At 40.1% G+C, this 15037-nt stretch overlaps 1 protein-coding gene across 1 annotated transcript; it reads right to left on the bottom strand.

The window, feature by feature from the left end:
• Positions 1 to 1381: 1381 nt before the first annotated feature.
• On the bottom strand, positions 1382 to 11138 carry LOC144683560 (pleckstrin homology-like domain family A member 2). The gene is made up of 2 exons (XM_078546695.1): positions 10586 to 11138; positions 1382 to 1829 (listed from the first exon to the last, which is right to left on the bottom strand). The coding sequence occupies exon 1, from the start codon at positions 10994 to 10996 to the stop codon at positions 10601 to 10603; it is 396 nt and encodes a 131-aa protein (XP_078402821.1). The 5' UTR covers positions 10997 to 11138; the 3' UTR covers positions 1382 to 1829; positions 10586 to 10600.
• Between the last annotated feature and the right edge of the window lie 3899 nt (positions 11139 to 15037).

Below are 15037 nucleotides of genomic sequence, written 5' to 3' on the forward strand. Positions count from 1 at the left end.
GTTCCAACAAATTCCCATTACAAGGGAATTACTACCTAGCTGCAAGTAGGTTTCTTTCAAGTCCTTATCTGAAGCTGTTGATCAGTGCAAGATTTGGTCTAAGTGATTGTGTAATGAATAGATGGAGGGTGAAGAAAGAATAAGTGGTCGACAAACCTTGAGCTAGGCTAAACCACCTGCTTCTCCATCCCTAATTTCTTTATCCAAGTATTATCCTTAAATCTTGGAGGCCTGCTCATTAAAAGGAGGATGTATAGCTTCATCAGATCTCTTCCCATAGTTCCATCTCTTTTATTTATGTGCTATATCACTGGAGACATGCATTGCATGGTTGACACTCATGGCCAGTGTTATATGAAAACCCATGATTCTTGGGGATATCTACGGGTTTTGGAAATTACATGCATATATTATAATGGAAGCGATCAGCAGGACCATGACATTGCCCTAAGGTGGCTGCTGGGTACGTATCTTCTGAAGAAGGGAATCCTGGGAAAGGCCAGGAAACGTTCCATGCAGCCTACATGGCATTGGGAAGCTAAAGATACAGCAATGAAGTCCGTGTGTAGGAATAATGTGGTAATGTGAATAATAATGTGTTTAATATTAGATGAACATGCAATGCAGTCATCTACCTTGTCACTTCTAGTAAGGTCATTGGACTTTTTAATGACACTGTACACACATCCTTTGGGGATTGCTGGTCACATGCTGCCAAGCACCATGCAACATTTGAGCACCCAGCAGCCACCTTAGGGTAATGTCAAATTTGTCCTAAGTTGTAAACACTTCAAAGGGATTTCTACTATTTAATCATTAAAATGGGGTGCCTTCTCTTTCTAATGCTGTTGCCAGAAAATATTTAGTTACAGGAACTTCTGCCACTATTCCAAAACATCCCACTATATTTGGCTATCAGATATGCCTTGACCACCCCCCTTACACATGCCTCCATTCCCAGGCATTATTCCCTCGCAATACATATACACATAATAATGAGCTGAAGCTGGGAATCCAACTTGGTTCAAAAAGTCAGGTGAATTTTCAAATAGGCACCGCCAGACTTGTAGCGGGCTTGGACAATGTGGTGGGGGGAAACTCATCCACACATTGTTTAGTGCAATTCACAGAGCCTTACTGTTGCTATGAAGTGCTTTCTGTCACAAAAGGTTTGTTATCTACTGCACTTTTTGAAGCTTTGAACAACCAAATCCAACATCACAGAGCAATTACTTATTGCTCCATCATGTCTTCTCTTCTACTCTCTTTAATCTTGTTAGTGCCCTATAATATTGAGCTTGGCCCCACATCTTAATTTATAAAGCCCTCTTGGTGCAGTACAGTATGATGCTTTGTGCTATCAAATTGAAAATAGTTTCAGTTCATGTTCATCATTATTTTTATTTACAGGTTAACAGACAAAAACAATTTTCATACAGATTACAAGGTTTCCCATTTGGCAGAGTAAAACCACAATGTCAAGCATTGAAAAGACAATATATCTCAATAAATAAAGTAGGCATCAGTAATTCACAATGCATTATGCATGACTTTCATGAAGTCATTCCTACAGTGAGTATTGGTCATTTAATAAATAAGAATAGAAAAATTAAGACTGAGAAGCATATTGTGAATAATGAATCTGGTCTCTAGATTATTATAATACAGTCCTTCTCATGAAAATACATCCATTTTGAGTCATGATTGTCATTTGGTTGAATTGATGTGTATTCTTGTGATGGATGCAGACACAAAATTAATCTTGTCCCATTCAGCATTGTTTGGTTGCAGGTCAAGATTTGTTCATTGCTTTTGCATATCAATGATACCTAGGGATAAAAGAATTATGTTATAAAATATAACTTGGACATCAAACAAAATTTATGGGAGTAAAGAGGAAAATTTTAGAGGTAATTTATATTAGAATCCAAAGACAAATAAACAAATGTTGGAACAGAAGAACTCAATGTAACCATGAAAAGTATCACAGACACTCCATTAAACAAGGAGATTACAAATATTTTTCTCCTCACCAGTTTTCTCCCCTTCCTATTCCTCCTGTAGCCATTGGCTCGTTATTAGAATATGACTCAATGTGCACTCATACATCCTTAAATAACTCAGTATGTAATAATTAATGTGCATGCTTCAATGGTAAGCAGTTGCAGTCCATTTAGTAATGGGAGGACATTGTAGCTGAGTCTGATCCTGTTCTTGCCCAAATCCCACACTTGTAGATGTCAGGGTGTCACTTGATAGTGTTGGGAATGCAAGCTTGAGCTAATTTTTCCTTTGCCAACCTAAGACCAATTGTAGTGCCTTCATTGCTGTGGCTGCTTAAATCAATCTGCTCAAACAAAAGAGGGAATTTGTTCTAAAAATGATCAGCACACATTCAAGCACCAAATTCAATAAAATACAAGGTTATTTGTTTTGACTTATACTGTAATACATAACTTACATCACCAGATCAGACACACTGTGTCTTATATATCATAGTATCTTTAGGTGAGCTGGTGGTGTAGTGGTAACATCATGAGGCTAGTTAGCCAAAGGCCCACAATAATCCTCTGAGGATATAAATTCATAATCCCATCGCAGCTGCTAAATTCAATTCAAATTGAAAGATGCTTTCAGTAATAGCGACCATGACAACTATCATTGATTGTTGTAAAAACCCATGACGTTTTTACAACCCTCCTTTAGGGAAGGAAATCTGCTATCCTTACCTGGCCTGGCCTACATGTGACTCCACAGCAATATGGTTGATTCTTAACTGCCCTCTGAAATGGCCTAGTAAAGGCAATTAAGGATGGGCAACCAACCAATGTTGGCCTTGCCCACATGCCAAGTAAGAATTAAAAAAAAACTTGAGATGCCAAAGCAAGGGTATGGTTGGGTTATAATTTCCAATACCTAATTTTGGTAAAGAACATGCATCTTATACTTCCAAAGTGATAAATTTTTGAGGCTACACTACTAGCACATAGCCTGGTTTGTGGTGAAAGTAAGTCAGCTAATCAGGGTTACGCTGTAATATTAGAGCCGTCTCTGTAAATCATGTTCATTATTAGCAAGACTACATTGGCAGCAGGTCCTGAAGGGATTACCCTAATTGCTTGTTTTATGTCAACAAATCTCAGGTGAGGCTTCTTCTTGTCTTCTCAATGACCTACATTCAACTATTCCATGGTATCAATTTGAGCTAATAAATATTAATGTAAGTACAGTGAAGTCCTATTAAGTTCAGTAGGATAGAAATTTTAAAAAAACATTGAGCACATGCATAATCATGGTTAAATATTAACTATCAATGCTTCCATTATTAAGCATGAGATGAAAATCTAGTAACACATTACTTGTAAAGGATGACACTTTTGTATCCTTATCTCGATGTCAGCACTGTATTGTTTTAACCAATTTAGTTTGTATTACCTTATTAATGTATTAAGTTTAGAAATGATTCAGATTAAAACACAAAAAGGAAGCATAATCATATTAGCATGTTTAGGTTTCACTGTAAGCAAACAATATTGAGGCAAGACCCCTTGATCAGTACAGCTTGCATCAATGTTTTGCTGGCAGACATTGTGTTCTAGTCACAACGGATGTGTAATGGGCAAGACAACATGTAAATAAATCTTTCAGTTCTGTTGAAGAGTCATACGGACTTGAAACGTTAACTGTGTTCCTCTCCACAGTTGCTGTCAGACCTGCTGAGTTTTTCCAGGTATTTTTATTTTTGTTTTTGTTTTAGATTTCCAGCATCTGCAGTTTTTTGCTTTTATGTAAATAAATCTATCAGGTAACATTATTTTGAATGTGTTTTTGAATGCTTGATATCAGGATAATCAATGATAATTCAGGAAATGGAATTCCCTCCCCCTTCACCCCCATTTGTCATCCAGAGACAGCAGCAGCCAACATCTGATCAGGTTCAGAAAGGCTAGTTACATTGATTGATCTCCTATATCTCCCGAATAGTACACTTCACTCCCAGTCTCAATAAGGCTCCAACTGAACCATAGTGACAGTTTTGTTACTGGTGGGCAATTCAAAGCTGACTTGTTGAAATTGTATCAATATTGCAGCTCCTTTGAAGTTGAATGGCGCCTCTGATGGAGGTATAGACAATAAAAGATTGAAATGAGTTAGTTATGAATTTAACTTTAATGATGTACTTAGAATCTTATTTTATACAACAGTGCACTCTTATTATTCTAAAAATTATTGTCGTCAAAATTTGTAGGTGAATCTGTATTCATTTGACATTCATTGTCCCATATTTTGACATAGGTGTTAACTTGTTTATTTTAACATAACTAAATGCCTCAAAGATAATAAACCATAAACTATTTAACAAATACATGAAGCCTTCATCCCAGTAGCATCAATGGGAATTTGTAGGCTCATTTTCTTTAATATATAAAATGTTTATCCTTCTGGTAACAACTCTAGAGATTTTAGCTATTCTAGTCAAATGGAACCAATCCTAAATTATGTTTACATAAGAGTATTTTGCTGCTTTGTAACACAGTCATTGCAGGTTTAATAGTCTATAATTTACAATGGATTGCATGGAAATTCCATTACTGTAGACTACATTTGGGGAATTGAACCAAAACCTATTTCGTTTGAAATTCTTAAAGAAACATTGCCATCTGAAACTTCGGGCCTGTGTGGCCTGAAGTTGGATACACTAAAGAGCATCAAGTTCTGGAATATCAAAGATAATGAAAGAAATGCAGGTCTACTGTGATTGCCAAATAGTACAAATGTTTTTGCTATGTCAGATGGTAACTTGCTTACATTAGGGTTTTTACCCTTAATTGGTATTGGTTACCCATGTTATTGGTACTGCACAGGTAAAGATTTATACCACAAACTCAATACTTGTTCCACACTATCTGGCAACTTTCAAGCAGAGATTGCAAATGATCGTATACACATTTCCACTACAAAAAAGGGATAAACTGTCCAGCCTGGATTTACACCCAAGTCTCAGAAGTGGCAAATTTGTTCCTGATGAATCATAATACTTTACTCCCTAATCTGAAACAAATTGTTTTTTTGTTTAGGTAGCAAAAGTAGTCAGACTGATGAAGTATGGCTTGGTGCACCAGCAAAATTTCAAGAACCTGGGTCACAAGAAAAATAGTGACAAGTTTATGAAAGACATTCTGCAGCATCCCATCTACGCACACATTATTTACTTACATCATGCACAATACAGATTAATGAAAATTGAATATGACTCATGCTGGGAAATATAATTATGATGTTAATATTGCCAATCTGTTTCCATGTTCAGCCACATTCAAAGCAATCCACTTCCAGCTCAGAAGCTGAAGACATACCATCATGGTTGACATTACTCAGATCCCAATGAAGCTGACCATCCTAAACACCAGATAATAAGTTTCAATGAAGAAGTCCTCCAAGGTCCTTTCTATTAATGTAAAAGAACAATATGACTAAAAGCTATTATGACATACAATGTCAATAGCACATAATTACAGGGAAGGACTCGAAGCAGTATTGCAGGATAACTGTGGGTGTGTATCCCAACAACAGCTGACAAAGAAACCAGTTGAAACTTATTTATTATTGTGTTATCTGATTGATTTAAGTGCTAAGGAAGCTATTGTACACAACATCAAAGACATTATCTTGCAATTATGCAATCTGTCTAAAATTAAATGATGGAGAACTGGTGGCTTCCTGTTTAAAATAAAAGCTATTTTGTCCTAGAATAATTTGGCGCCAACTGCATGTGTGCAAGTTGACCTGGGTTCCCCTTGTTCAAACCTAATGGACAATGGGGGTTGGTTTACCTTTTGTCATTGATATTTAATCAGGATAGAATCAGGTTTGACTATGATAGCTCACATAGCACGCATGAACAGCTTGAAGGCGATGGCAGCTTTTATATTCTTGAGGCTCATACTGCACCCTGGTACACCATGTCTAATGTGGCTGGCTGCAAAATAAATGTGCCAGGCTTGTTTTGGCTGACCACCAGGAAGGTACAAGACTCATGCAATGGCATTCAGTGGTCCTAGCACTGGTCTCTTTAACTTCAAAAAGTTCGATTGTCTCCACACATGTTAGGGAATATCCACTTGGATGAGATACAGAAGGGCTGATGCCACAATGGAACAATTGTGCAAAATGACACAGTGTCTTGAGACAAACCTAAAACATTAGAACAGGTGAACATTCAGTCTATTCTCAGTTAAACATGAGCTGCTCCTTGGGTTTTAGTAACAAATCTTAAACACACTACACTCCTATCATTAAGGTATCCTTTTAGGTCTGTTTAAGTAATACCCTAAATATGACAGATAAAAGTGTACCTGTAACCCTATACATATAATGCAAAGTAATTTAAATATATTTAACTAAATTAGACTCTTCATAATGGATTTCTATGAACTATTAGACAGCAAAATTACTAATTACCTTCATCCAATGGAAAAAAGCCTTTCAAGGTGTGTCTAAATTGGTGGTCAGTTCTGATGAAAGTTCATCAGCCTGAAACATAAATGTTCCTTCTCTCTCTACAGCTGCTGCCAGATCTGCTATTTCCAGGGTTTTCAGTGTTTTATGTTTCAGGTTTCCAGAATCAGTAGCATTTTGTTTTTGCTAATATGTGAAATTGATGAAAACTGAGCCAACAACAACAGAATATGGGATTCTGCATGCCTATCACACTATGCAAAGTGCACAATTTGTTCCAAGGTTTATTCATGTGAATTAATGGCCTCAAAAGTAGGATCCAGAAAGAGTATAAGTTATAGTGTTTACTGCTTTAAGGAATGGTTTTCCTAACATTTGAATTGTGTTTTAATATCACTGTTCTTCTAAATATTAAAATAAATTGATATCTTGAATTCATCCAATGTGATATTAGCGTGATGGTATAAAATTCTTCTATTCAATATTTTATTTAAAATGTTAGCTTGTTCTTATAACTAATTTAACATCTTTGTTTGAATAGCAGAGGAAGCTCATATCAGTAGATTAAATAAACATCTAAATGTATATGGTACATGTCACATTCTTAGGATGTCCCAGTGCACTTAATAGCCAATGAATTGTATTTGTAAACTAACACAGCCACATTCTGCACATCACAGTTCCACAAACAACAACAAAATGAATAAACGGTTAACCTGTTTGTTCGTAATACTGCATGGCACAATTATAAAGCAAGCATCTTTTGAAGTACAAAATCTTAGTATACCTTTGCTTAAACAATTGAAAATAGGAACACCACTAATAGCTAATGATATAAAGCAATTTCTCAGTATTGGTTACTCAATTACTTGTTACTTTATTTAAATATGAAATATTGGGAGCAGGGATTACTTAAAACATTGCGATCTAATTAGGGGTTTCAGGTGATGGCAGGACACATTAGATTGCAGCCAAGGTGAGTATGAATATTATCCAAACCAAAGAAAGTAGCATTGCAATCAATTGCACAACACCCAATTTTGAATGGAGCAGAAATACCCTCCAACTAAAGCCACTGTTTTTAATCCCTGTCACAAACTTGGTTCCTGTCCAGCATTCCTATGCTTGGCAACATTTTAAGAAGTTATTCTTTCGTGGGATGTGGACGTCGCTGACAAAGCCAGCATTTGTTGCCCATCCCTAATTGCCTTTGAACTGAGTGGCTTGAGCAGCCATTTGCAGAGGGCAAGCAACAACCACATTGCTGTGGATCTAGAGTCAGATATAAGTCAGACCATGTAAGAATGGCAGATTTCCTTCCTTAAAGGACATAGATGAACCAGGTGGGTTTTTATCACAGTCAATGAGAGTTTCATGGGCACCATGACTGAGACTAAGGGCTGAATCTTCGGCTCGGTGAGCTGGGCTGGGGCCCGCTCACCGAGGTGTAAAATGACATGGGGTGATGTCGGGCGTGTGTCCCGACGTCACCACACGTCATTTAGATTTTCAGTTCACCGGACGCGCAGCCAAGTTGGCTGTGTGCCCACCAAACTGTCAAAGGCCTGTTAAGGCCATTAATTACCTAATTAAGCCTACTGAGAAAGCTGCCCATCCAACCTTAAGGTTGGAGGGCAGTGGAAGAGCTCAGGCAGCTTTCGCATTTTTCATGGAACCTCATGCACGGGCGGGATGAGATTTCATGAAGGATTTGTAAATTAAATAAATGTTTTCATTAAAGTTGATTGGCATGTCCCAGCTCATGTGACACTGTCACATGAAGGGGCATGTCTTCGTTTTCTTTTCTTTATTAAAAGTTTTGAAACTTAAACTAATCTCCCTGAGTCAGTTCTATGTCTCAGGGAGATTTCTGTGCTCTTTTGCGCGCATGCGCGGAAGAGCGCAGGCCCCAACTCAGGGAACCCGCCCGCACAGGGAGCATTCAGCACTTCCAGGCACGCTGGGTGGGCCTTAATTGGCCCACCAAAGTAAAATGGCAGCACGGACCCAATCAGGGGCACCAATCGGGTCTGTAGCCCCTCCCCCATGCACAACCCCCCTCCCCCCGACAGGAGGAACATTCTACCCTAGCTTTCAATTCCTGATTTTATTTGTTGAATTTAAATTTCTCCAGGTCCCATGGTAGGCTTTGAACCTGTAGCCCCAGGGCATTAGCCTAGGCCTCCAGTTTACTAATCCATTGACATTAACACTAAACCAGATCTCTCCAACTATTTTAAACTTAACAAGAACATTCACAATCTTGATGTTTTGTTTAACCCCGAGATGAGATTCCAACCGCACATCAGCACCATCACCAAGACTACTTCCTTCCACCTCCATAACATACCTCAACTTCAACCCCCTGCCTCATCCACTGCTGAAACTCTCATGAATGCTGTTGTTGCTCCTAATATTTCAACGCTCTTCTGGCCGGCCTCCCACCTTCCACCCTATATCAACCAGTGCTCATCCAAACCTCTGTGACTCAAAAGTTAACTCACTCCAAAACTTATTCCCCAATCATCCCTGGGCTTGCTGAACTTCACTAGTTCCTTAAGATTAAAGCAAAATACTGCAGATGCTGGAAATCTGAAACAAAAACAGAAAATGCTGGAAAAACTCAGCAGGTCTAACAGCAGCAGTGGAGAGAGAAACAGAGTTAACACTTTGAGTCCAAGTGACTCTTCTTCAGAGCTCTGAAGAAGTCATATGGACTCAAAACATTAACTCTGTTTTTCTCTCCACTGATGCTGTTAGACTTGCTGAGCTTTTCCAGAATTTTCTGTTTCTGTTTCACTAGTTCCCTGCCTGACCTCAATTTTAAAATTGTCATCCCTGTTTCCAAACCTCTCCATGGCCTTGCTCCTCTCTGTCTCTGTAGCCTCTCTCACTACAAGCCTTTGAGATCTCCATGCTTCTCCTATTCTAGACTCTTGTACATCCACGATTGTAGTCACTCCACCACTCGTGGCCATACTGTCTTTGGCCCTTAAGCTCTGAATTCCCCCCTTAAACCTCCTTGTCTCTCTTTCACTCTCCGCTTTTTAAGATGATCCTGAATGCTTTGATCAAACCTTTAGTCATCTGTCCTGATATCTCCTTTTATGGCTGAGTGTCAAAAATGTTTTCAATAATATCGCTCTTGGTTAAGTGCCTTGAAATGTTTTATTACATTAACTGTGCTGTGAGTCATTTGGTAGTGCAGAACTGGAGTATTGCTGAAAAATGACATTTTTGTCAAACCTTCCTGTCTTGCACTCATCATGCAATTGTCCTGATGAGTGCAAAACAAAAAGCTTTGACAAAATGTCTTTTTTCAGCAATAACTGTGCTGTGTAAATGTTATTTTTTGTTATTATTGGCAATATACACTGGATTTTTTTTCCTCTTTCCCCGTGTGATGCATTTGGGATCAGTGTTGCTCCTGTACCAGCAAACTATGAGAGGTAAGGAAACTGTGAACCTGCCTTTAGCAGTGGTTGCCATCAGTACTTTAGAAAGCTGGTACCCGTGATGGTTCATTAAATAAAAATCTTTCCCAATACGAGTGGTTTCAGAAATATGACGCTTACAGTCAATTCAAATGATTCTGACTGAATTGTTTATAAGTAGTTTTTAATATTTCCTTAAGTCAGGGTTCTAGATTTGTGGAACTTACTGTTTTCTGGCTTTCATTGGTATCAATTGCCCAAAGCGGCAATCTTTTATTATGCCTAATTATTGGACTCGCTTTATTGGAATGGTACCCTCTTATTAAAAATCGGGTTTCACAATGAGTGAAATGAAACTTGATGCGATTATTGCCCCCACCCTCAAGTAACGAAGTACCAGTGTTTCTTATTACTGACTAAATCCCGACTCTTCCATATTTATGCAATAAATTGGTACAATTGTAAGCTTCTTGTGTGAATTAGTTGCTCAATGATAGGAACGGCGAAAGAAGCACTTGTCAGGAACCAGCGGGCGCGACGGTCGCCTGTTGATCAAGTTCACTGACCATTTATAGCCGCGATCATTGTGTTTTCATTCATTTAAACAAAGTGCCGGTTTTCGTGGGAAACACAGCAAGTCTTGGTGGTGCGAGGAGGTAAGGGACGCTCTCAGGCCACCCAACAAAACTCACCTCCGTGTCTTTGGATCAGGACATTGTACTGATGGCTGTTGGCGTGCAGATGTGAGCCAACTGTCTGGATTTCACCGACTGGATCGCCTGGCGGTTTTTAAACTGCACCATCCCCAGGGTGATCTCCGCATTCCACGTCGTGTCTTCCAGGCACCTGAAGTCAATTTCCTTGCTATCGGCCATCACGACGGTGAAGTAGACATATCTGCCTTTTCTCTCCACGCAATCCACCGTCTTCATGTTGTCGAAGGGCAGCACCTTGCATTTCGACCGACTTGTCTTCGGCTCGTAGATGCACAGCCCCTCATCTGTCAGGACGCAGTTTTTCCTCTTCCACAACTGCAGCAAGCCGTCGCTCCTTTTCTCCAACAACCCTTCCTTTAGGATGGTTTGACCATTCATTTCAGGCATGCTGTTTGACCCAGACTCTCCCCTTTCAGTCTAAATGTTAGCTGTGCTAAGAACTTGGGATGATGGCTCTTTCTAGTTCATTTCTCTCTCTCTCTCCCTCTCTCTCTCTTTCTCTCTTCCCTCTCCTCCAATCTGTGCTAGGCTGTTTTCCTGGGATATGTTGCAACATGCCCAGATGGCTTTTTATTCATTTCTGCATCTCTTTGCCCAGCCCACCTCCTGACGTTAACTCAGATCAAAGGCATCCTCCCACGTAGCACTGAGTCATTAAGGAAACATGGGCAGAACCAAGGAAAATACCAGGCGAGGATCGTGTGACTGTGGGCTTGGGAACATCTTTAGATTATCATATGTTTCCGAATAATGTCACTAGTTTTTAACGTCACCGTATCATTTCCCCTCCCCCCCCGCAGCGTTTTAAAACATGTCAATATTCCCTACATTTGCAAAATAAAATGCGGCGCTATTACATCTGGTCTGACAGTATTGACCACTGTTAGGAGGAATTTTACAATTGCAATCTTCTATTAAATGTCATTTCTACTAGTCTCTAATTGGTCCAATCCGAATTGATAAGCACGAGCTGTATGGAAGCTGCTGATGTTAAATATCATTTTGCATTTATCTGTTTTCAAGCTGGCGGTTTGCCCACGTCCCTCTATATCTGTGCTATTTTTCTCTCTCTCTCGCTTTGGGGGCCAGACGTTTAGCGCCCGCCCGCCTGTCTGGCTGCTGTTCAGATCCTTGGGAGGTTTATTCATTCACCGGGTTGGGCTTCATTCACCGACTGTCCCGAATTAATCATTCCCTGAGCTGAGAGCAGAAGCGTGTGCCGGATAAATCGAGAACCCGGCTGGTTCGCTCTTGTCTTTGTTGCCGAGATAGTAAAATGAGACGAACTGTCTTCGTGCTGCTTCAATTCTACCATCGCCCTTGCTTTAAGGACGTTTATTACCGCCTCCCTTCAATTATTTTCTGTTCCCGATGGTACTTTCTGCACTCCTGTGGGTCTTTCTTCTCTGTTGAATTCAGTGTCCAGCGCTTGGACGGCTGCTTTCTGTAAACAACCAAATTTTGGAATCTGTGACCCCACCGCCCCCTTAATAAATTCTTCACTCATATTAAGGCAATACTGAAACAGAGTTTACAGGTTGTGGGATTTCTTGTTCGGTGTATTGCCAGTGCAATGTTCTGGAGAATTATTTTTGGTAATTTAAGTTCATTATTCCATTTTATAGAAGGATTCCTTGCATTTATATAGTGCCTTTCCAGGAGCTCAAGCCATTCCACAGCACTTTATAGCCAATGAAGTACTGCTATTGCTCATGGGATTCATGTGTGCAACTACCTAGTACTCACTACTCACATAGCCTTAATGTTCAGAGATAGAGAACAACTCATGAACTTGATGGGCTGAATGGCCTTGTGTGCAGTGATAACTGACTCCATTGGTGGTATTTAAGACAAGAACCATATATTAAATGGGTTACCAAGTAAAGCATTAATTACAGTAGGTAGATCAATAAGTTTGTTATTTTTGATATGTATTAATGACTTGTTCATGGGTATGCATGGTATAATTTCAAGGTTTGCAGATGATATGCAAATCAGAAATAAAGTAAACAATACGAAGGATAGTAACAGACTTCTGATAGACATAGACAGGAAAATAGGCTGCTTAACTGATTCGCCTAGGATGTCAAGGTAATCGCCAGTTTTTCTCTATTGCTAGCAGTCATCTTACAGTACCCTCCTCCACCAGCACCAACAAGAACAACAATTAGATTTATATAGTACCTTTAATGTAATGAAAGATCTGAATGTGCTTCACAGGGGGACTATAAAATAAAGTATAACACTGAGCCACCTAAGGAGTTATTAGGTCAGACAGCCAAAAGCTTTGTCAAAGAGGTAGGTTTTAAGAAGTGTCTTAATGGAGGAAATCTGGTTGACCTTGGACTATAGATGGCCCTGGTGGTTTCAAAAAAGCTTTGCATGTCATGATGGTCAGCAATTGTTGGACCTCTTGGGCTTTCTCTTCCCAGTACATGTCCTTTACCTTTCACATTTGTCTTTGGGCGTTAGCCTTGAGCTGATGGAATTCTCCTTGAGTTGCAACCTTAGGCTGTTCTATGAAGGCAGCTTGTTTTTGTTCCAGGAGGTCACATATTTCAGCATCATTTTTGTCATCTATTGGCCAAGGTCAAATGGTCAAAATCCCCTTTGTTCACAGGGTGGTGTTTTTATTAAGGGTGACATCTGTCAATGCTGGAAAGAACATTTTGAACAACTCCTCAACCGTAAACACACAGTGGCAGCTGATATTCTCCAAGCTATCCCCCAGTATTGTGTGGTAGAATCCATTGGTTGATCTTTGATGAGGTGCACAGCCACTGTCAGGTAGATTGTAAATAATATGGGGGCTATCACACAGCCTTGATTGACTCCAGTCCAAATTTTGAAGGTGTCTATTTCAATCTCCCACTCAGCATAGTTGCAGTCATACCATCATGTACCAACTGCAGGATTGTGATTGTGCTGGACATCCAAGTCTTTGAAGCACAATCCACAGAACCTCACAATTTACTGAGTCAAATGCTTTGTCAGGCTGATGAGTGCAATGAAGAGCTCCTGGTGTTGTTCTCGACATTTTTCTTGGATTACCTGGCAACAAAGGCCATGTTGGAGCTTGCTCTGGAAGGCCTAAAGGCGCACAGTATCTCTGGGGGGATTTCCTCAGCCCCAGGAGGCTAGCGATTTAAGAGAATGTGAGAATGAGTGTCAGAAGTTTTCCTGCCATAGATAAGAGGGAAATGCCTGCAGCCCCGATGGTTTTCCAGCTGAGGTCTTCAAAGCTGGTGGACGTTTGCTCACGTCAATACTTCATGAATTAATTGTATGGATTTTGGGAGGAAAAAGAACCCTTGCCTCCAATACACCTGCCCCCCACCCCCACCGCCCCCCCGACCCCTGCCTCAACTTCAGGAATGTGGCAAGTGCAACTATCTTCTAGAAGGGAAATAAATCACACTGTGGAAACTATCAAGGTATTTCCCTCTTGTCTATAGCAGGAAAAATTCTGATATGCATTCTCGTGAATCGTTAGCCTCCTGGGGCTGAGGAAATCCTCACAGAGACACTGTGCGCCTTTAGCCCTTCCAGGGCATCCTCTAAAATGGCCTTTGTTGCCAGACAATCCAAGAAAAATGTCAAGAACCACACCAGGAACTCTTTATTGCATTCATCGGCCTGACCAAGCATTTGACTCAGTAAATTGTGAGGTTCTGTGGATTGTGCTGCAAAGGTTTAGATGTCCAAGAAACTCCATCACAACCCTGCAATTGCTACATGATGGTATGACTGCAGCTGTACTGGATGGGAAATTGAAACAGACACGTTCAAAATTTGTCAGTCAAGGCTGTGTGATAGCCCCCATATTATTTACAATTTACCTGACAGTGGCCATTCATCTCATCAAAGATCAATTGTCCTCTGGTGTCAGTATTAAATACTATCTAAATGGAAACTCTAAACTTGATCACCTCCAAAATTAAACTGACCACCATAGATACACATGGCCTACAGTTTGTGGATGACTGCATTGTCATTGCCCACACTGCACCAGATTTGCAAACCACTCTTGATCTCTTCAATTCAGCATACAAAAACAATGGTCATAGATCAACCCACATCTGGCCAGCCAATTATTCCACCTCCCCATATATGTTGAAGGTGAGGCTTTGGAATATGTTGAGCACTTTCCATACCTTGCCAGCCACCTCACTCAAAAGGCCACCATAGGCAAGGAGATCCATTAGCAGATCAGCTACGCCAGTTCAGTCTTATACAAACTACAGCAGCGAGTTTGACAACAAAGACCTTGGCAAGTCAACGAAAGCCCTAATGTACGAGCAGTTGTAGTCACCATGCCTTAGTACTGTAGTGAGACCTAGACTGTGTATCAGTGACACATAAGAACACTAGAGAAATTTCATCAGCAATGCCCCTGCCGCATCCTTCAGATTCAACAGAAGGACTGCT

The sequence above is a fragment of the Cetorhinus maximus genome, chromosome 8 (genome assembly GCF_964194155.1).
Source record: "Cetorhinus maximus chromosome 8, sCetMax3.hap1.1, whole genome shotgun sequence".
Taxonomy (NCBI): domain Eukaryota; kingdom Metazoa; phylum Chordata; class Chondrichthyes; order Lamniformes; family Cetorhinidae; genus Cetorhinus; species Cetorhinus maximus.